This window comes from Prionailurus viverrinus, chromosome D3 (genome assembly GCF_022837055.1).
Source record: "Prionailurus viverrinus isolate Anna chromosome D3, UM_Priviv_1.0, whole genome shotgun sequence".
Lineage (NCBI taxonomy): Eukaryota > Metazoa > Chordata > Mammalia > Carnivora > Felidae > Prionailurus > Prionailurus viverrinus.
Genome location: NC_062572.1, coordinates 14,530,145 through 14,552,735, shown reverse-complemented (window position 1 = coordinate 14,552,735; position 22,591 = coordinate 14,530,145). Strand labels below are relative to the sequence as shown.

The window sequence follows — 22,591 nt, the reverse complement described above, 5'->3', positions numbered from 1 at the left end:
CCACGTCGGGGTCTGCACTGACAGCTTGGAGCCTGGAGCCTGCTTCAGATTCTGTGTCTTTCTCTCTCTCTCTGCCCCTCCCCCTGCTACCCCCCCCCCCCCGCTCCTCAAAAATAAATGAATAAACATTAAAGAATTTTAAAAAGTCAACTCTTCTAGCCTCTCCAGCATTGATTAATTTGGCCTGTTCTCGAACATCATGTAAATAGAATCATCATGGAGTCATACAATACAAGCGTTTCTGTGGGTGGTTTTCTTTGCCCGACACTCTATCATTGAGATTCAGCCACGTTATAGTATAAGCTGTAGTTTTCTCTTTTTCATTGCCATGCGGTGATCAATTGTATGAGCATACTGTACTTTGTCCTTTCTGTTATTGATGGACACGGAGACTGTTTCCAGTGTTTGGCCACATGAATATTGTTGCCATGGGCATTCTTTTGTGGACGTGGGCACTCGTTTTGGTTGGGTGCATACCCAGGGGGTAAATCTTTTGCTTAGAGGGTATGTTCACTTTAGTTGATAGGTTTTCAAAATGGTTGTACCACGTTACAGTTTTACCAGAATTGGCAGGGGAGGGGGGTGGAAGGGGGAGGGGACTTCTGGTTGCTCTCTATCCTGGCCCACTTTTGGTACCGCAAACTCTCTCTTTAGCCATTCTGGCGGGACCCGTTCTGGAATGTACTTCACATGCTTTCCAATCAATGTCTCTTCCTCTCCCTCTTCTCCGCCCCTTTCTCCTTCTGTTTCACCTGCTTTTTCTTCTTAGTACATTTTACATAAAGCTGTCTACCAGGAAATCATTGCTGTGAGATTATGCAGTTGATGTGCAAGTTCATTTTTCAAATTTTAACTAAGACAAAAATTTCACTCTTGCCTCGTCTGAAGGCATTTCATATTCATCCACACCTGGGGAAATGCAGCTTACGGTGTTTGATTGACTTACTCATGTTTCCTTTTACCGGGTGCTCTCGTAGATCAATGTCATGCTTGGGGTGTGTTCGAGCCAGAATTGAGAGTTGTAGTCTGTGGTCAACAGCATGTGCTACCAAACATTGTCCTGGTGTTAGACTTACAGGCCTTTGCTTTTCCAAACTCTCTCCTTCCCTGGGCTCTGTGCACCGCCCCGCCCCCTTCCCACCCAAGAACTTGGTGCTATTATTTGGTTTTGAAAAGGGTCTTGCTGGGGCACCTGGGTGGCTCAGTCGGTTAAGCATCCGACTTCGGCTCAGGTCATGATCTCGCAGTCTGTGAGTTTGAGCCCCGAGTCAGGCTCTGAGCTGACAGCTCAGAGCCTGGAGCCTGTTTCAGATTCTGTGTCTCTCCCTCTCTCTCTCTGACCCTCCCCCATTCATGTTCTGTCTCTCTCTGTCTCAAAAATAAATAAAGGTTAAAAAAATTTTTTTTTTTTTAAAAAGAAAAGGGTCTTTGCCTGGAGGCCTCATTTTTGGGTAATCAGATCATGTCAGCTGCAGATGACTTAAATGGCCCCGTCTGGGAAGAAGGGACAGCTCGTGGAGCCCCGTGTAAGACCAGCGGGCATTGTTTTCCTCTCTGGGAAAACGGTTATGGGCGAGTGCTTTGCTGCACAGAGCGGGGTGTGAGAATGTGTGCTGTGCCTGTCCTCCGGCCATGCTTGCGAGCAGCTTGTCCACCCCCAGCTCGCTCATTTCCTACCAACTGGCCGAGCCAGATGCTCCAGACACCGTTAATGAGACACCGACGTTTGTAGCTGGATGAAGGCATCCGAGTTCAAGCGGACACAACCCCACATTCGAAGAAGTGAGGGTAAAGAGACCACAGGAGCCAGCAGCTCTGCTTGACTTGGCACCCATCAAACTTTGGGAATAGAAGGTAGTGCAGAGGCACCTGGGGGGCTCCGTCGGTTGGGCGCCCGACTCTTGATTTCGGCTCAGGTCATGATCCCAGAGCTGTAGGATCAAGCCCCTGCGTCGGGCTCTGTGCTGAGTGTGGAGCCTGCTTGGGATTCTCCCTCCCTCGCTCGCTGCCCCTCTCCCCTGCTTGCGTGCTCTCTCCCTCTAATATTAAAAAAAAAAAAAATTAAAACTACCCAAAGCTATCTACACATTCAATGCGATCCCAATCAAAATTGCACCAGCATTCTTCTCGAAACTAGAACAAGCAATCCTAAAATTCATATGGAACCACAAAAGGCCCTGAATAGCCAAAGTAATTTTGAAGAAGAAGACCAAAGCAGGAGGCATCACAATCCCAGACTTTAGCCTCTACTACAAAGCTGTCATCATCAATACAGCATGGTATTGGCACAAAAACAGACACATAGACCGATGGAATAGAATAGAAACCCCAGAACTAGACCCACAAACGTATGGCCAACTGATCTTTGACAAAGCAGGAAAGAACATCCAATGGAAAAAAAAAATTTTTAAAGTGGACAGACTAATCATCAGTTTGGGACCCCCTCCGTGATCTTTGCAGCCAAGGCTCTGAGGTACTGGCTGACCAGTGGGCACTGATCAAGAGCCTTTGGAGTACAGGGCTGCCTGCCGGACCTAGGCCAGGGGTGGCACAAGAAATCAGGTGTGCCTCTGCCCTCAAGGAGCCCACAGCTGGAGTTAATGGAGAAGATGGCTGGCAGCGCAGGGCTCCTGGCTTGTAGATCAAAACTGGGCTGCATTCCTTTAGAATCCTCCCAAGACAGAAGGTGCCAGGTTGTCTTTGCTCGAGTTGAGGCACGTGAGCTTGGGTGAGAGTCCATAGGCCTGGCTTCTGGTCTTAGCTCTGCAACCGTGGGTTGCCTGCTTTGTGTTAGGTGCTGGGCAACAGGTCCATCCCGTGTTTGGTGGGCACAAACGGGGGGGAGGGGGGGGGAGACGCACATCCACTCAGTAACCACCTAAGCAGCAGCAGAACTCCAACCGGGATGCACTGTGTGAAGGAAAAGCATTTAGGGCTAGGAGCACATGTGACCTGGAGATCTAACTAGTTCTGAGGGTTGAGGACTGTGTCTCTAAGGAAGGGATGCCTAAAGTGGATCTCCACTGACAGGATGGTCCAGAGGGTGATCCCTGAGGGTCTCTTGAAGCTTTTTGTAAGGAAACCTTTGGAAGTTTTTAAGCACGGGGGCGGGGGTGGAGGTGGGGGTGGGGGCACGGAGGAGTGACATGTTACAATGCGGGCTCTTTAAAACTTCGCTTCGGTGCCTGGGTGGAGAATAGATTATAAAGAATCAAAAGTGGGATGGGATTATTCAACCATGGAAAGGAATGAAGTTTTGATACATTGTTACCACACGGATGAATCTCAGAAACGTTAGGTTCAGTGAAAGAAGCCAGACGCAGAAGTTCACATCTTGTGTAAATCCATTTATACGAAATACCCTGAAATCGACAAATCTAAAGGGACAGGAAGCAGGTCGGTAGTTGTCGTGGGCTGGAGGGCAGGGCGCGGAGAGAAACTGCTTAGTGGGTACCGGGTTTTGTTTGGGGGCGATGACACTATTTTGGAACTGGATAGGGATGGTTGTTGCACAACATTGTGAATGTGCTTTATGCCACCGGATTGCTCACTTTAAAGTGGTTACTGTATATGATGTGAATTTCGCCTCAATATAAATAAAAAGTAAAGACCATAAAAAATAAAATAAAATAAAAAAACAACCAAAAAGCAGTGGGATTGAGGGTCTGATTCCGACACAGCAGCAGCAGCTGAGTTGAGGGAGGAGAGTGGCTTGGCCCAGAGCTGTGTGGCCGCAGATGGAGACTAATGATCCAATTCGAAGAGGTAGAGTTTTCTCAGGATCCTTTTCGTTTAGATAGTCCATGCAAATTAGGCTCCAGGAAGGTCAGAAGAACTTTGCTCGATTCCAGCGCTGGAATGAATAATCCTTTGCGGTACCTGGTAAAACCAGTGCATTTTCCCTAAGCACAGATTATGGCCCCTGAGCTGAAAGAGACATGCAGCTTCAGCTCCACCCGGCTCTGGGGCTGCTGTCAGGACAGCCTGCCATGTCAGGGAGCTCCGACTTGCCCGCCTGTGTAGACAGCAGCATGGTCCACCCGGGGCTCATACGGCCCCAAAGGATGGAGCTGCCCTCGCCGATGCTTTGTGCCATCCCATTTTGCTGCTTTCCCCCAAACTGGCCCCGAGTCCAGGGAAGACATTTATGCAATAGGTTTCTGATATCCTGAGATCTTGGAGAGGATGTTCTTTTTAATTACACCTGCAGGATATACTGCAAAATATGCACTGAATCTTACACAGTCACAGTCATTGGACACAGTCATTTGTGTCTGTTTTCTCCTCTGAGTGTGCTGGGTAATGAGGGCAAATGGTAAAGGTGAGTCCCATATTCTGTCCATGAAGGCTTCCTCGGTGGGCGGGAAGTGATACGTGATTTCCTTCCACCTACTTCGATCAAGAAGCCATTCATTCTCCACGTTCTCTTTCTCCTCCCCTCTCTTCCTCCTGTCTGTCTTTCCATCCTCCCATCCTCTCTTCCTTCATTACATCCAACTTTCCATCCATCCATAAGCCTTTGTTCTTTTCATCCATCCACCTGTTCATTCATCCATCCATCCATCCATCCATCCACCCATCCACCCGTCCGTCCATCCATCCACCCATCCATCCATCCACCCATCCATCCATCCACGCATCCATCCATCCACCCATCCATCCATCCATCCATCCATCCATCCACCCACCCATCCATCCACCCATCCATCCATCCACGCATCCATCCATCCATCCATCCACGCATCCATCTATCCATCCATCCACCCACCCATCCATCCACCCATCCATCCATCCATCCATCCATCCATCCATCCATCCATCCACCCATCCATCCACCCATCCATCCATCCATCCATCCATCCATCCATCCATCCATCCACCTACCCATCCATCCACCCACCCATCCATCCACCCATCCATCCATCCATCCACGCATCCATCCATCCATCCATCCATCCACGCATCCATCCACCCACCCATCCATCCATCCATCCATCCATCCATCCATCCACCCATCCTTCTTACATCCCTTCCTTCCTTCCATCTATCCATCTCTTCATCCATCCATCCATCCACCTTTTTATCCATCCATCTACCCAACTAACATTTATTTATATATACCCCTTCTCTGCTCCATCTGTGGCCCTGAGTTGGTAAAGCAAATTGACTCTCTGCAGTCACTGAACTACTGCTAAACTTGGGCTTAGACTTGGTTCTCCTTATACAAGGGATCTGGCTTGTCATTTGGTGGCCCAGTGCCTCAAGGCTCCTGTCAGTGTTTTGGAACTAATGATGGGATCTCTTGCCAGAGGATATGACTGCATCCTATTCACCTGCCAAGAGTAGCGGTGGGCTACTGCTGTAGCCAGAGTTGCTGGATGTTTCAGGTGAAAAACACGGCTTGGCTTCAACTTTTGGCTTCTTCAAGGTTAATTCCATGCTATATAGACACCCAGTTTAACATGGTCACAGTGAGGTTTCCAACAGGTAACCTCGCTCTGTGCAGGGCCCTGTGCCAAGCACGTCATCTCATAGAATTGTCACGACATCCTTCTTAGGTAGGTGCTATTGATTTCCCCATTGTCCAGGTAGGGAAACTGAGGCACAAAGAGAGGAGATCACTTTCCTGAGGTCACGATCAGGACCTGAGCCCCGGTCTCACTGATCCCGAAGCTTGCCGAATTTAACTCCAAAATTAGATTGCCTCGGTGTAGATGCCTACTCTGTGAATCTCCCCCATTTGGAGACTCTTGTGGAATGAAATGCCTTGTTTCCCTCTCGGGCAGGGAGAGCCAGCTAACGTGTGCTGCTGTAACAGGAAGTACTTTCCTGGGCCTTGCTTCAGACCCCCAGGGAGATAATAAGTGGGGCTGCCAGCCCAACGCAGTGAGGGAGAGACTTTGCAGGCGCACTTAGATTCCTTAAAGCTGATGAGCAGCAGACCTCCTGGAGAGGGTGACTTTTAGGCTGCCCGTGTGTGGGAGGCCTCCAGCCTTTAATTAAGGCACCTTCCTGGGCTCTCCACCTACAAACAGAGAAAATTTGCAAGGAGGGTTCACTTTGGCCACAAGATGGCGCCCAACTCTGGGCCCGACCTGAATGGGGCCGTGGTGGGGGGTGGGGGGAAGGGGAAGGATGGGGGTGGGGGGAGGGCAGAGTGGTTCGTTCTGGATGCTGTGCCAAATCACACCCTCTTAAACTGCTCCTTGGGAAGGGGGGAAATTTTCCAAACCAACCTCAGAGGTTCATTCCATTCAGCTGGTGCCGAGCCAGGGTCTGAGAGATCCAGCAACGAAAACGACAGGGTCCCTGCCTTCAAGGAATTAGAAGGCAGCATGCTCAGTGCCAGTCTTAATCCAGATTGGTCATTTCATAAGCTTTTAATGAGCACCTACTGTGTGCCAGGTTCTGTGCTAGTTGCCAAGGACAGAGAAACAAACAGTACAGAGTCATTGCCCTCAAAGACCCACAGTTCACTTGGGAGACAGACACTAAAAGAACAAATTTGTGAAAATAGGCAAGTACAGCCACAGGGATACGTACAGAATATCGTAGAAGAATGGAAGAGGAACACCCGACCCAGGCAAGAAGGGAAGGGGAGTATCAGGGAAGGCTTCCTGGAGGAGAGGACACCAGAGCGGAGTCAGAGAAGACAGATGAGGATTAGCCAGGCAGGGATGGGGAGGGTATTCTGGGCAGTGCGGACAGCACCAGCCAAGGGTGACAGGGGAGAAACAGCACCCAGCTGGTGACTGGAGCTCAGTGAAGTCTGGATAGGACAGCATCAGGGCCAGGTCAACACGGGAAGTGGACATTGGTACCAGCTGAACGACATGGGGGCCGCCCCCTCTCAGTTCGTGTGCAGTGATGGACACATTGTCCTCTCGTCTGCTTCTGTCTCCCTTTCAGAGCCAAGAAGAAAAGCAAGCCCTTGAACCTCAAGATTCACAGCAGCGTGGGCAGCTGTGAGAACATTCCATCTCAGCAGCGCTCGCCGCTCCTGTCGGAGCGCTCTCTCCGCTCTTTCTTTGTGGGACATGCACCTTTCCTGCCCTCCACCCCTCCTGTCCACACCGAGGCCAACTTCTCTGCAAGTAAGTCACCCGCCCGCCCCGCCGGGGCTGCTGAACCCTCTTGTCTGCCAGGTGTATGTTTCCTGTTCTGAGAAGATGGTCGTAAGATGCTTGGAACGCGAGGCTCATCTCCCTCCCACCTGCACCGTTCACGCCCCTTGGGATGGTTTGAAGGGAAGGGGCGTAATTAGCACTTGGGGGGTTGACTGGCTGTTGTCATTGGTCCCCCTGTTCCTACTCTTTCTGTCTGCAGGTGTGGAGGGATAACAGAGGGAAGCAAGCATGCAGGGCATTAAAGGAGACATCAGCTTTTTCTCTCTGCTTCTCTGCTGCCCCGTCACAGGATTTCTCTTGGGTCACTGTGGATAAGGCATCTATGATTGAATTTTGTAATTTTTTTTTTTTCCTCCCGCTCGGGTCAACACATATAACCTTTCATCTCAAAGACGTATTTGGGTTCAAACTAGGCTGAGCATGGCCTGGGGTGTTTTACATTCTGCTCCCACGAATTTCTGCCGGAGACAAAATGGTTATTACTCGGAGTGGAAATGGAACTTTCTGGTGATCAAGGGTGGAGGTTTCAGAAGGCGTTTAATCTTCTCTGCCCGGAGGCCCGTTTTGCTGAACAGGCACAGATGTAGTCAGAGGGGAGCCCCGGAAAAAAGCCCAGCCAGTCCTCCAGCCAAGACATCAACTTTTATTGGCTGGGAGCTGAGGAGGAGGAGAGGGCTGCCAGAGTGTGAGGGAAATAAGCGCCCCGCCCCCAGCACAACCACAGGGTGATCGTGTTGCTGGTCTGATAAATGAGCAGCAGTGTTTACTGAGTGCCTGTGCGTCCTTATCACCCACGTGCCTGACCTCATTTAGTTCTCGCGACAAGCCATGGTGCAGACGAGTTATTCCCATTGTACAGATGAGGAAACTGAGGCTCAGGGGCCTCAAAGAACTTGGCGAAAGCCACACAGCTATTGAATGGTGGAGCCAGGGTTTGAACCTGGTTCCTTCTCGCTCCAGAGCGGATACGCTTCACCACCACACACGATTTGATCCGGGATCCCCCAGATATTCAGCGGGGGGCCTTTCTCTAAATGTGGGGTTCTATCCTTTACCTTTGCCAGAAGGGTTTTCGGGCTTTTTTTAGGGGGGCTATGGACCCTGTGAGAATTTCACGCAATCTGTTGTTTCTCTCCCTGGAAAATGGCACACGTAACCTCCAACACGGTGTCTTGAGGTCAAGACTTAACACAGTCAACGTAGCACCGCTAGATGGTGGGCCTGGGCAGAACGGTGAGCTCAGTTTACCGTCTGCACATGTGCATCATGCGTCCGCGGCAGGAATCCACTGAGGGTCCAGAGCCAGAAGAGGCCCGTGTGGACGTCAGTTAGAAGTTCCAGAACCTGGCTTATTTCAGTGCCCAGGGGGAGCAGGCCCTGAATCAGGCAAACTAAAATAGCACCCATGACACATATCAACGCCAGAAGGCCAATTTATTAATTTGTCGAGAGAAATCACGGTCAGAGAGACCGTAAATGCTCCATGGGGGTGAGCCTGTGTGCAGTCAGAGGGTGGCTTGGGAGCTCAGACGAGGAAAAGGGGGTGATGACGTATCAAATGTGTCCTAGCAACAGGGTGAGAGGCCCTGGAGGGAGGCGCCTGGGTGCCAGTCCCAGCTCTGTTTCCTTTTTTTTTTTTTAATTTTTTTTTTTAACGTTTATTTATTTTTGAGACAGAGAGAGACAGAGCATGAACGGGGGAGGGGCAGAGAGACAGGGAGACGCAGAATCGGAAGCAGGCTCCAGGCTCTGAGCCATCAGCCCAGAGCCCGACGCGGGGCTCGAACTCACGGACCGCGAGATCGTGACCTGAGCTGAAGTCGGAGGCTCAACCAACTGAGCCACCCAGGCGCCCCAGCTCTGTTTCCTTTTGAGCAGCGTGCCTGACCTCGAGCAGGGCAGAGCCTTTCTGAGCCTCAGTGTCTCCGTCTGTAAAATGGAAATAATAATAGATTCCCTAGATCAGCTGCTGCATGTCAGGTCATCTGCACGGTGCCTGGCACACAGTAAGTGCTTAATAAGTGGTAGCTATCATCATGATGTTTATTAGCTCCTTTTTCCAGGCAGTGTTGACATCCTCTGGCTTGATGGTTAATCTGAAGGCTGTGGGTAAATGCCTTTCAGTTCTCCCCCCGACCCCCCGACTTCCCTGTGGCCCTAAGAGTGCTTGGAATTTACCTTGGCATGACGCCGGGTGGTTGCATCTGTCTCCGGGCATCGCCATCCCACAAGTGATGTTAGCATGGCCATCTCTGGGGGTTTGACCACAACTCTGCACTTGAGTTCTTTCCAGAATAGAAACATCTTCAGCGTGCTTAAATAACCACAGACTTGCACATTTAGATCCCTCCTCTCCTGCTGGAAGGTTTTGTGAGGATTCCCCATGACTCCCAACTTTTCATGCCTGCCCTGGTCTCCACGTGAGAAGACAGACTTCTCTCCTCTGTGGGCATGAGCAAAGTCCCTAATTAAAATCAGCCCTTAGCACCGAGACCCTAGAAGCACAGTTGCCTGTTTGGACAGTCCTGGTCCTTGTATGCAGAGAGGTCACCCTCTGATCTTCCATAAAGGAAGAAAGTAGCATCTGAGTCTCAGCAGGAGAAGGAGTATGTAACTCAAATATTAGCTGGAATCCCATGGACCGGTCCCATTTCCACTGATGCTAACACATGACAGAGACAGGCAGCCCGGTGGAACAGGCTCCAGGTTAGGAAACACAGTCTCTAGGATGCCACCGAGTGCTCGTGCGACCTCTGTCCCTCCCTGGTTAAGGCTCACCACACACTTTGAGGCAGGCATTATAATTCCCATTCTGTAGATAAGGAAACAGAGGCTCAGAAGGGTGAATGGTCTTGCCCATGTCATAGGTTTTGAATCCAGATCCAACCTAAGCCTGTATCCCTGCACTTTGGTAAAGCAAATTCCTCTCTCTGTCTGGGTCTCAGATTCCCCAGTTGTACAACAAAAGACTCCGTAAGGGTCCATTCCAGAGCTTAGAAACTCTGTGTTTCTAAGGCTTACCCAGTGATCTTTTCCTGGGCAAATCTTTTGACTCACAATGCTGGTTTGGGGACTCTGGGCTGGGCCGGTTGAGAGGACACATTGGTCAGGCACTGGTTCCCCTGGGCTTGTAATAGTCCTGTTCTCCTCCTTCTGTGAACTTCAGAAAAGACCTCTCTGCCTTTGGGCCCCAGTGCCAGCCCAACCCCCCTCTGACCCAGCAGAGGGAGCTCCTAGAGCTGCATCTTGTCACTGTCCGTTCTGTCTGTGGCCGCACGGTGAAGATGACCGTGAAGATGGTGATCCACCATCTTGTCACCCCTACTGGTGATGCCTGGGGACAGCATTAGGCAGATCTGGCTGTAGAGTGGCCGAGACCCAGACCCTCAGAGTGCCCAGCTTCCTCCCGTGGCCTGCGGGACTTCACCTCCTTAGGGCTTACCCTCCATTTCTGGTTTGGGAGTGACGAGCAGGGGGAGGGAGGGGAACGGCAGGAGCCCCAGCTTAGAGAGGAACCTTTCTCTAAGGCTGACTATGGACAAAACATGAGTTATTAAGCCCTGCTGCTCATCGTGGAAGATGGTGACTCAGGAGTGAATCTACTTCCCAAAGGAGTAGAGAGCAGTGGACTTACCTCTCCGTCCTTGTGGCGTTTATTCGGCATTTCATTTGGGCACGCCATGTTGCCCAGATGGTGTCTGATCGGATGCCCTCCACCCACGGACCAGTTTTGGTCCAACAAGCTGGGTGCTGCTGGCTCCTAGTAGGGTATCTCTGATTCGGGCCGAACTGGGTCAGGCTGCCGCTCTCATCCCCAATAAAGCATCTTCTTCAGAATGAAAAAATACCGGCTAGATGGGAAGGAGGAATCACTCATCATCGTTCATTACCGGCTGGTGGAAGTGACTTGGGGGAGTATAGCCACTAAGTGGTCGCTGACATATTGTCGGGCAAATCACCGAACCCCCAGTGTCTGTTTCGACCTGGCAAGGAGGTAGTGAGGACAAAGTGAGTATAGATTTCCCAGCGCAGTCGGGGTGGGGGAGTGCTTAGAGCACTGAGTCTCCACAAAGGGTAGCTTTGGCAGCTATCGGGGCTCGTTAGATGATGGCATAACTTGTAACAATGATGGAAACGGTGATGATACTAGCGATTGGCATTTATTGTGTGTCGACGGTGGCACAGGCAGCTTCAATTCAGGCAAAGCAGTTTACTTGTACTGTTTCGCCTGAGCCTCACGGTGCTCCATCAGGTAGTTTCTCTTCTTATCCCCATTTTGCAGATGAAGAAACTGAGGCTGAGAGCATTTTGAGTAGCTGGCCCAGGATCACAGGGACAAGCAGGAAGTGGAGCTTGCACCCATTCTGAATGCCTCGTTCTGTAATGCAGAGGAAATGCGGTTGTGACGCTCTTCGCCGAGACCTGTTGGCTCATCAGACAGAGACCTTAACTCGTTCCAGTCCCCTCTCTGGCACCCCCGCCTCCTGGGGGGATTGTGGTGTTGGGGGTCAGCCTTGCTCCAAGGATCGTCATGTTTGTGAGCATGCTGTGCTCACTCAGAGAGCAGCACCCACGCTGGCTGACAAACCACTGCCCTGCCAGACTCCGGTGTTGATACTCAGGGATCCATTGTCCCAGGTGGTAGCCGTCCCTGTGGGGGCCAGGCAGCTGCAGAAAGCGGCCAGGGCATCTCCGGTAGAAGATGAGGAATAACAGGCAACTTTTGCCTCCTGCAGTTTTCTGGGTGTTTCTTTATTAGCTGTCTGTGGGGGTCTAGCCCTTGAGGGCAGCGGTTACCAAAGGGAACAAGTGACTGATGATTCCCACACTTCCCCCTCTTGGTCCTAATGGCACCAGCTGGAGTTTTACACCGGGTCCCCGTCTTACAAAGTGCTGCCCCGCGCGAGGTGCCTTGAAAGACGGCGTGGCCCTCACCGTGCCCTGTCTCACCGCCCTGTGTCTCCTCCTCTTTTCGCCAAACATCTCCTGCGCTTTTTCTTAGACACAAGGCGGCAGATAGTTGACCCTCCGTTGAGGGCCTGGCCTCATGTGCCTCGAGGCTGAGTCAGAAGCCTGATTTGTTGAGGGAGGCAGCAGGTACAAACCGATGAAGCTGAACTGCGTGCTCCCAAGAAACCAGCCTCTGGAAGCGTTGCAAAGAGACTCGGGACGGGGGGTGATTATATAATGGGGTTTAATGAGGCTTGAGGCCAAGGTTCATTACCCCCCGGAAGAGGACGAGGGGGAGCTGCGTGTCTTGACACAACTTTGCAGCCTGAACCACGTTCTTGTCTCAGAATCAGGAGAGATTTTTGAGGTATTTGTGCCTGACCTGACTCTGTGGTGGCGGTCTGAAGGGGGGACCCCCGTAGGTCGCATTGGGGCACCCCAAAGGATGTGTCTCCCCCACACTGAGCAGGTCAAAGTGCTGTTCCTTATCCCTTCTTCCCCCCTCCCCAGCAGGTACAGGAAGCACCCGTATTGCCTGGCATCTTTGCTGTATTTTAGAAACTCAGATGCCAGCGGGTCCCTGACACGTACTGACCACCTGCTACTTGCCAGGCAGGTCTTGGTCCGGGTACTTTATAGGCATGAAGCTGTGTATTCCTGGAAACAAAGAAAATGACCCAAAAAGGCTCATGATGAAAAACACTAGTCCCCTGTACCTCCCTCTGTCTATCCTGCCTTTTAAAAACTCCTTCTGTGTTTTGACGGTCCCTTTCACCGTTTAAACTAGTGTCCCAGGGCTTCTCAAAGTGCGTCCAAGGCCAGCAGCGTGTGTATCACACGCGGGCGTATTAGAAATGCACATTCTTACTTTCCCCCTTCAGACCTACTGTATCGGAAGCTCTGGGGAGGGGCGCCTGGGTGGCTCCGTCGGTTGCATCCGACTCTTGGTTTCAGTTCAGGTTGTGGGATCAAGCCCTGCGTTGGGCTCGGCGCTGAGCGTGGAGCCGACATGGGATTCTGTCTCTGCCCCTCTCCCCCCCTCATTAATAAAGAAATAAACATTAAAAAAAGAAGCAGCAGCCGCCCTGAGGGAGGTTCAGCAATCTGAATTTTCACCAAACCTCTAGGGGATTCCGCACACTAACATTTGAGAATTGCTTGGTTATATGACAGTCTTTAAAAAAAAAAAAAAACTTTTAATTTTGAAATAATTTCAGGCTTAAAGAAAAGTTACAGAACACTGCAAAGGACTCCTGTACCCCCCTTTACTCAGATTCGTCCATTTGTATTTTTATTTATTTATTTTTTTAATGTTTATTTATTTTTGAAAGAGAGAGACAGAGAGAGAGCGAGACAGAGCACAAGCGGGGGAGGGGCAGAGAGGGAGGGAGACACAGAATCCGAAGCAGGCTCCAGGCCCTGAGCTGTCAGCACAGAGCCCGACGCGGGGCTCGAACCCATGAACCGTGAGATCATGACCTGAGCCGAAGTCAGACGCATAACTGACTGAGCCTCCCAGGTGCCCCCAGATTCATTCATTTTTAACATCTCCGTGCATTCACTTCCTCTCTTTCATTCTTGTGAGCCATTTGGGAGTGGGTTGCATAACCACACAGAGGTACCGGATTCAGTAAACTTGACATTGACTCGAGACTTTCATCTACCCATATTCCTGTTTCAACAATTGTCTCAATAGTATATTTCATAGCAATTTATTTTGCTGGTGCGGATGCGATCCAGGATCACATATTGCATTAAGTTCTTGTGTCAGGCTTGAATAGTTCATCAGCCTTTCTTCCTTGTTTGCGACTTTGACGCCTTTGAAGAATGGGGGCCGGCTTCTCCACAGAACGCTTCTCAATTGGGGCTTGTCTGTGTGTGTTTCTTCGTGTTAGACCCAGGCTGTGTGGTTTGGGCACAACTGTTACTTACATACTGGTGTGTCTTTTTCAGTGCATCCGAGCCGCCAGGTGTTTGAATTTTTCTGAAGAAGTCAGCAACTGTGACTTTTATGAGAAATCTCCCAGTTGTAAAATGCTAGCATCCAATGAAAAATCTCTTAACACTGTGTGAGGTGGTATTAAATAATCCCACCGGGTTGTGGGTTGTATTTGGTCTTAGAGCTCCCAGTTTGTAACTTCTGTTCTGAAATCGTAGAGGTCAAAAGACACCTGGGTGGCTCAGTCTGTTAAACTTCTGACTCTTGTTTTCAGCTCAGGTCATGACCTCGTGGTTCATGGGATCAGAACCCCTACATCAGGCTCCGTGCTGTCCAGCGAGGAGCCAGATTAGAATTCTCTCTCCCCGCCCTTTCTCTGCCCCTTCCCCTCTCATTCTCTCTCTCAAAATAAATAAATAAACTTAAAAAAAATTTAAAAACATAAATAAAAGCGTAGAGGTCAGAACTGATAGGGAGCTCAGAAATCACAGAATCCAAGCCCTTATTTTAAAGATGGAGAAACTGGGGCGCCTGGGTGGCGCAGTCGGTTAAGCGTCCGACTTCAGCCAGGTCGCGATCTCGCGGTCCGTGAGTTCGAGCCCCGCGTCGGGCTCTGGGCTGATGGCTCAGAGCCTGGAGCCTGTTTCCGATTCTGTGTCTCCCTCTCTCTCTGCCCCTCCCCCGTTCATGCTCTGTCTCTCTCTGTCCCAAAAATAAAATAAAATAAAAATAAAAAATAAAAAAATAAAGATGGAGAAACTGAGGCCAGAAAGTAGAAGGAACTTGCCCAGGGTTTCAGAGCTGGGATTTGAACTTGGATCTCCTGATGCCCAGCTGATAGCTCTCTCTATTATGCCAGGATGGTTGCAAAGTTAGCCCTTCTGCTGCTACTGACTGTGCTCTAGGGGAAGGAAACAGTGCCTTCCTTGAAAAGGTGACACCTTTTGTGTGCAAGGAGGGCTGGTGGTGTGTGTGTGTGTGTGTGTGATGCATGTAGTTATGAATGTTGTAGAGGAGGCAGCTTCTGGGTTTTTATCATCAACCCTTTCTTCTCTGTAATTTTGCAGTCTTTGCCTGAGCACAAACAGTTTGGGCTCAGCATGCAATAGACAACCTTAGACCTTTTGTTATGATTGCTCCCACCAGGAATTGTGGCAGCAAAAATTGGTCGGTAAGTGGTTGGCATTAGCAGCCAGGGGGTCATTTATATCTATTGGAGTGAGTCCTGATCCTTGGGCAGGTACACACTGTTGGCGTGGGCAGTCCCGTTCCCTGTCAGAGGACCTGTGTCTGACTGTACCTTTGTCCCAGTAACATCCCCCACCCCCCAACCCGCCGCCATCCCTGGTGAGTACTTCAACTGATTTCATAGCAACAAGACCAGAAGTAACAAGCAGAGTTGCCCTTGAACGATGCAGGACACACCGGGCATTCATATTCCTTCCTTGTACCTCTGTATCCCCATTCTGCGGATGAAGAAACTGATGTTCCAGGAGGAGAAATCCATGCATGGCTGCAAGTTACACAACACATCAGAGCTAAGACTAGAACCTTCAGACTCCATCCAGGTTGCGTGTGCACTCTGCATATGATTTGGCCAGACTTCATTTCCATTAGGTAGCAGGGACATGGTGGGTTGTTTTCATCAAAGTTGTTTCTTTCCCTGATAAAGCTAATTCGTCTCTAGTGACCCCATCTTGCACATCTCCTCAGTTGAGCAAGCCTGTATTTTATCTAGGTGTGATCTTTGGCCCTTCCTCTCCACAATGCCCCATTTCCAAGTCTTATTGAGTTGATCTTCTAAATCATTCTCCATCGCAACTACTCAGTTCTGCCGGGTAGCATGTAGAGCCATAGACTTTCTTCCAATAGAATGGGTGTGGCTGTGTTCCAATAAAACTTTATTTACAAAAACTGTCAAGGGGGCAGATTTGGCTCATAGGTTGTAGACTGTGAGTTCTGTTCTTCCGGGTTTTTTTTTCCATATCCTCCTCCATCACCAACACCCTGGTCCGAACTATTCAGTAGTCTCCACGTGGATCTTTCCATATTCATTTCAGTCCCATATCCAGTCCACCAGAGTGATCTGCCGCAAATGAGAATCTGGCTCCCAAACCAGGGTTAAGATTCTACCACGACCTTAAGTGAACTGTGTTCTCTCCTGCTTTGAACCCGTGGGCTCCTGGACACCCTGCCACTGTCGTCACTTTATCTGAACTTCTACTTCCTTGGGAAAGAATTTCCTAACTCCCCAAGTGGGTGTCGGTTGCATCTCGTCTCATCTCTTGCACTTTCCTTCCAAAGCACTTCCCACAACCCACAGCCGTCTGTTTATTTCTGTGAGTATTTGCTTAATGCCCTGTTCCCCCATTATCAGTTCCACAAGGGCTGTGACCGCATTTCTCTTGCTCATTACTGTTTCCACTGTGCCTTGCATGGAGCTGGCACACATCAATATTTTTAAAAGGACAGTAACATTTTTGAGCATTCGCTTTGCAGCCAGCACTGTGAGCCTTCAGCTACTCAGAATCTAGAGGACAAAGGAGAAAGGATCTTGCTTGTTGTCCTCCAGAGCTGCAGAGCCGGCTGAATTTGGCATCATCGAGGCAGGAACTGAAGTTGCTGGACTTTGATGCAGTCTTTGGGATGTCATGGGTGGTCTGCTACCTTAACTGGCCAAAGAAACAGGCACTCAAACAAAACTCTCAAAAACGATTTCGTTGATTAGAAACAAGCGGGTCTTTGTCACTGCCTGGTGGTGGTAGGACTAACATAGAACTTGACACAAGTGACAAACAATCCAAGTTGAGTTGTTGTTTTTAGTATGAGGGTCATTTATTAGCACATGTAACTGAAAGGTCCAGGGGCTACTAATGTAGGCTTCAGGTATGGCTGGATCAGGGGGCTCAGTTCATGTCAAGCCTCAGTCTCTCTGTATGTCTTGACTTTGTTCTTCTCCAGGATGGCTACACTTTTAGGCTCCATGTGGCAGTAAGATGATCCCAGAAGTCCCTTCCCTGCTCTGCTCCAGAATGGAAGAGTGAGAATGTTTAGGTCTGAGATTCACTGATTCAACCAGCATGACCGTATGCTCACCTCTAAACCAATCAGTGGGGTCAAACATGTGGGATGCGGACTTATTGGCTTAATCCTAGACTGTGAGCTTTACCTTTGGGCTTAGAAATTGAGGGGTGTGCCTAAGAATGGAGAATGAATGCCAGGGAAGCTGATAACCAGTGTCCTAAAGTAACAGTGAGTAACGGGGGTCTCTGTCCTCAGGGGCTTTGAGGAGCATCCCCCTGGCCAGATTAGTTCATGAGCCAAATTAGTGGGGACACATCTCCACATGGTACAGAAAACGCTTGCGGTTCGCCAGACATCTCCCTTGGACTGCATTTCTCTATGATCCCTGGCAAGCAGTTGCTTTGCTATCCCTCCGACATTCCTTGGGAGTCTCTAGGGAACACACAGCCTGGCAGAGGAGGTTAACCCATGGTACCAGGTAGAGGCTCAGTGCCATTCCCAAGGCAGATAGCATCCCACCAGTGGCCAAGCGCCAAGGTGAGAATTGGATAAGCTTGGGTTTGAAATCTTGTCTCTGCCATTTTATTACTTAACATCTGTAGCCTCAGTTTTCCCATCTTTAAGATGGGCATAATGTGGCAGTCATCACGATGGTGACCACGATTGTTGTGGCCATCAGTACTGCTGTATGATGTATGGTGTTTGGGTTTGGGTCAGTTTGGATCCTCATTGGTTTCTGCTGGACATCACCACACCTGCCCCCATATCTGAATGGAGTAATCAGTACCGAGTGAGTTCCTGATATGTCAAGTGTCTTAGTCCACTGGGGCTGCCATAACAGAATTCCACAGACTGGGTGGCTGTGTAAACAACAGACATTTATTTCTCTTAGTTCTGGAGGCTGGGAAGTCCGAGATCAAGGTGCCTCTCTGGCCATCTGGTGAGGACCCTCTCCTGGTTCTTTCTGTATCTTGCATGGTGGAAGAGGGCAAGCAAGCTCTCTGGGTCCCCTTTTCTGTGCGCACAATTCCTTCATGAAGGTCTGTCCTCGTGACCCAAGGACCTCCCAAAGACCCCACCTCCTAAGACCACCACACTGGGGGTTAGGATTTCAACATATGAATTTTGGAGGGACACAAACACGCAGACCATAGCACTGAGTATCATGAAAGCATCAAGGAAATGTCTGTTACAGCCCCTGACCTTGGAGAATTTGTAGTCTGGTTGGCTAGGAGCCACATAAGACACAGCCAGAAGCTCTGGGCCAGGAGTTGGGAGATCTGGCTTCTTCCCTGAGGGTTGCTACCCCTGGTAACGTGCCCCTTGTCAGATTTTGCTCAACAGTTCGGAGCCCTGGTTTCTTTATCTGGCAAATGGGCATGTCAGTGATATCTGCTCATCTCACAGGAATGTTGATTGTTGGGAGGTCAGTGACCACCGTCTGAAAACTAGGAATTGTTCGGATGGACAAAATGTCATAATCCCTGCCCAGTACAAAGCAATACAGACAGGCAGCTGTTACGCATTTGTAGCACTATTTAATCTGATTGTCTGGGCTTCTGCTCTGATTGGTTGGGTGCATGTTCTGATTGGCTGAGCCTGTCTCCTGATTGGCCGGGCCTGTGTTCTGATTGGTTGGACGAGTGCTCTGATTGGCCAGTGCCCATCCCATAACGATTGTTAAATAGTCTCAGACCGCCCCCCCCACCCCTCCAAACAGAAGTGCCTACCTACTTCATTAAGCATAAGAAAATCTTCAAGCCTCAGTTTCCTGATATGTAAAGCGAGTAGAACCATATTGTCCTCGCAAGGTTGTTGTGAAGGCTATAGGAGATGAAGTGCTGTTGCACTGAGGTCACCTTCCTCCAGCAGGTTGTGTGCTCCATAAAGGCAGTGACTTGTCCATCTTGTTCACCGCTGTATCCTCAAGGTCTGGCACACCGTAGATGCTGAAAAAGTGTGTTTTGAGTGAATAAATTAAGCCCTGTGCCTCATGCTAGGGGCATGGTTGTTACTCAGTAAATCTCGATTGAGGACATCAGAGGTGAAGGATGCACTTGCCGTCGGGCAGTAGAGAGAGGTGAGGACTGTGGAAAAACACAGAGCACCGACCCCTTCTAAAGAAGGCAGCCACCAGTCACTTCCAGCCCCTCTATAAGAAGGGGACAGGGTGTCACCAGATTATGCACATTTTCCAAGAGAGGCCAGACACGTAGATTTTCGTGGGCAGTTCCACAGTTTTTAGCCTAGTGGCAGCAGAGAAAACGCCTTAACAATTCCGTCATACGTTAAGCAACATTTATATGGGATGCCACCAACGTGTGACCATACCTGCCATACGTGGCATGTCCTTTGCTATTTCTTGTGACAGGAACTTTTCAAAGAGGTGGGGTCAGGGGCGCCCGGGTGGCTCAGTCGGTTGAGCGTCGGACTTCGGCTCAGGTCATGATCTCGTGGTTTGTGGGTTCAAGCCCCACATCGGGCTCTGTGCTGACAGCTCAGAGCCTGGAGTCTGCTTCGGATTCTGTGTCTCCCTCTCTCTGCCCCTCCCCTGCTTATGCTCTGTCTGTTTCTCTCTCTTTCTCAAAAATAAAAATTAAAAAAAAAAAGAGGTGGGGTCAGCCTTTCTTTCCACCCTCAGGACTGTGCTCCTGGGCTCCCCTCCTGACCTCCTCTGTCACCCACATGCCACAAATTCTATCCTCCTCGCCACACCTCTGCTCCTAGGGTATAGCTTTGGAAACTGATTTTCATGCTGGGCCTTTTACTTATTTGTTTCTCCTTTCGGACGGGGAGAGTCCTCTTCCTGCAAATAACAGGCTGCTTCCCAGCCCTCAGATAGCCTTGTCCCAGCCCCCCACCGATGGTGGCCGGGGTCTGGGCTGATTACCAGCACAGACCCTCGCTCTGATGCCCGGGCCCCGCCAGCTGCTGGGCAAGATCAGAGAACCTGCTTTTCGTCTCAGGCCGCATTCTCCTTGGCTGGGGATAAAAGTGGCAAGCGTCTCACCAGGCCCCATGCTGCTGTGTTCGGGGCCGGTAAAGCAGTCCTTCCCCCATTGAAAGTCAGGGCATCGCCAGGCAGGTGCGGGTGGGCACTTGGCGCCCGCATCCCCCTCCCCCTCCCGTTCTCTCCCCTGTTTATTCTCCCCTGCCCTCCTCCTCTGTCAGTCTTCATGTGTGTCTGCCCCTCCTCTCTGTCTCTCCTTTTGCCTGTCACCATCCCTTTCTCTCTCTCTTCTCCCTCCTGCCTCCAGTGACCCAACTTTCCCAGCCTCCTGAGCTCAGCCAGCCACTGTGAGTGCCACGTTCCTTGGTAGAGAGAATCTGGACAGGTGAAGGGGGGCTGGAGGGAGGGAGGACCACCCCCCCTGCCCCACCCAGAAACCAGAGCTGTGGGAGGAAGGCCTAGCCTTTGGTGTTAAGTGCTGAACAGAGGGACTGAGGAGCAGGTGGCAAAAGTGTCCTGTCTGTGGCAGGAGCTGGCATGCTCGTTCGGATGAATGCCCTTGCTGATCCCCTCACGACAGTCCCTCGTCGTAGGCCCTTAGGTGTTCATCGGCACACCCAGCCTTGCTGCCAGCAGTCTTTATTTTCTGTTTCCCTAGGCCTTCCCAGCAGCCTTTGGGCTCCCTGTTCTCTGGAAGCTCCGGGAGCCGCTGTGAGGGGCACCAGTGCCTCAAGGCCCTGACCTTGCCTCCCACAGTGGCTCTCTCTGGGGGGGGCTAAGCTGTGTCAGGACCTTCTGGGTTTGGAGGCAGTGTGCTGCAGCCTGGCCCTGAGCAGCCAGGCCACCTTAGGCCTCCACCTCCCCTGTTTTCCTGTCTGTGAAATGGGCTAATGACGGTGTAAGTCTCCCTGACCTCACAGATCTGCAGTGGGGATCCAATAAGCCATGGATACGCGTGAGCTGTTCCAGGCCGTAAAACGCTGTGTGAACGTTTAGGCCGGTGCCAGAGGTTGGCTGCTTTTTCTCTAAAGGGCAGCCTTACGTAATCGAGTGGGCAGGGCTGTGTTTCAGTAAAGCTTTATTTGTAAATACGGGTGGCAGGCCGGGTTTGGCTCAGACTTCAGAGCTAAACAAGGCCTGGTTTCAGGTCCCAGCTCTGCCCCCTACAGGCCGTGGGGCCTTGGGTAGGTGATGTCTCTGAGCCTCGGTTTCTCACCTGCAAAGCTAGGAGAATAGTCAGACTTGCCTCGTGGGGTGATTGCAAGATTAAACGAGAGGACGCGGGTACATTTCTAGCACAATGCCAGGCACGTGGTGAGTAGGGACTGAATCCCAGCGTTTGTCGTTCACATAACGTTACTAACACACGTGTATGTCAGGTGCGTTATACGCGTAAACACACACAGACGTATTCATTCAAGGAGACGTGACTGTTTTCAGTGCTGGGTGTGGAATTGCAAGAGCAGAGGTAGGATGGTTTTTGGCGAGGCTTTTCATCCCGCCTTGTTTAACGCGCCCGCTTCACCGATGGCCCTCGTGAGAAGGTATGTCAGGGCCACCATGCCCACGGCTCAGCTTATCCGCAGTGGGGTGACTGCTCCATCACAGCCCCTTCCAAAAAGTCTGGGATTCTGTTTTTAGGGACAGTGGTTGGAACTATGAAATAGAGGTTTGCCCGAGAAACAGTATAGCCTCTGCACGTGTGTAAACTTAATTCTGAAAGTAGACATACAGTGTGGGGGATCCAGGGGTCTAGAGGGAGGAGGCAGTCTGTCCTTACCCAGTTTCTCTCCCTCTTGGAAACCCCACAGAACCTGGATAGGGGAGGGGGGGGGCGGTTATTGGCAAAAAAGGGGTGCCTGGCTTAGAGATCTTCAAGATTGCATTTGTCAGGGCTTTTTCTAGTGCAAGTAATAGATACCCATCACATACTGGCTTCAGCAGTAGTGAAGTGGTGAAGTAGGAAGTTGCTAGTTTGCGTACTGAAAAAAAGCAATCTGGATATAAACAAGAGCTTCAGGAATGGCTGGATCCAGGAGCTCAGTATCATCAGGGCATGTTCTTTCTCTGTCCCACAGTCCTGCTCTCTTCCTTGTGGGTTTCATTCTTAGTTAGGCTCCCCATTCGTGGTGGCCTTTGGTTGTTCCAGGTTTCCATCGTTACAGACCTGAGTGCATCAGGAAAAGGAGTTTCACCATTAGATCTGATTGGTCTGATGGGGGCACATACATGTGTGTCCTGAACTGATCCCTCTAGTCAGTTGGAGAGAATACACTTGTGTGGCCTGAATCCATGGAGTGGAATCCAGTTAGGTTGCAATTAAAGGGAATGGATCTTCAAGAAACACCAGGGGGATGGAAGTCCCAGCGTAGGGATACTGCGCAGGCAAGATCAACGACTAACCCTTACAAGAACCCGCTGTGGGCAGCGCACCTGTGATTCATGCTGCTGTCTGCTTCTCTTTGCATTGAGTAGCCAGAGGGAAATGTGAATGATTATTTATTCAGAAGCGGAGTGGGAACCTATGTGATGAGTAGTACCCTTTCTGCTTATTTGAGATTTCTATTTCAGAGAGTGTCAGGAATCTCTTTTTGCCCTTTC

At 50.4% G+C, this 22,591-nt stretch overlaps 1 protein-coding gene across 3 annotated transcripts in view; it reads left to right on the top strand.

The window, feature by feature from the left end:
- Positions 1–22,591, top strand: part of KSR2 (kinase suppressor of ras 2) — a 428,047-nt gene that overhangs the window by 241,424 nt on the left and 164,032 nt on the right. For all 3 annotated transcript variants that reach the window (XM_047828846.1, XM_047828844.1, XM_047828845.1), the window contains exon 5: positions 6,910–7,094. In XM_047828846.1, coding sequence (XP_047684802.1) covers positions 6,910–7,094 — 185 coding nt within the window. The remainder of the gene's footprint in view (positions 1–6,909; positions 7,095–22,591) is intronic.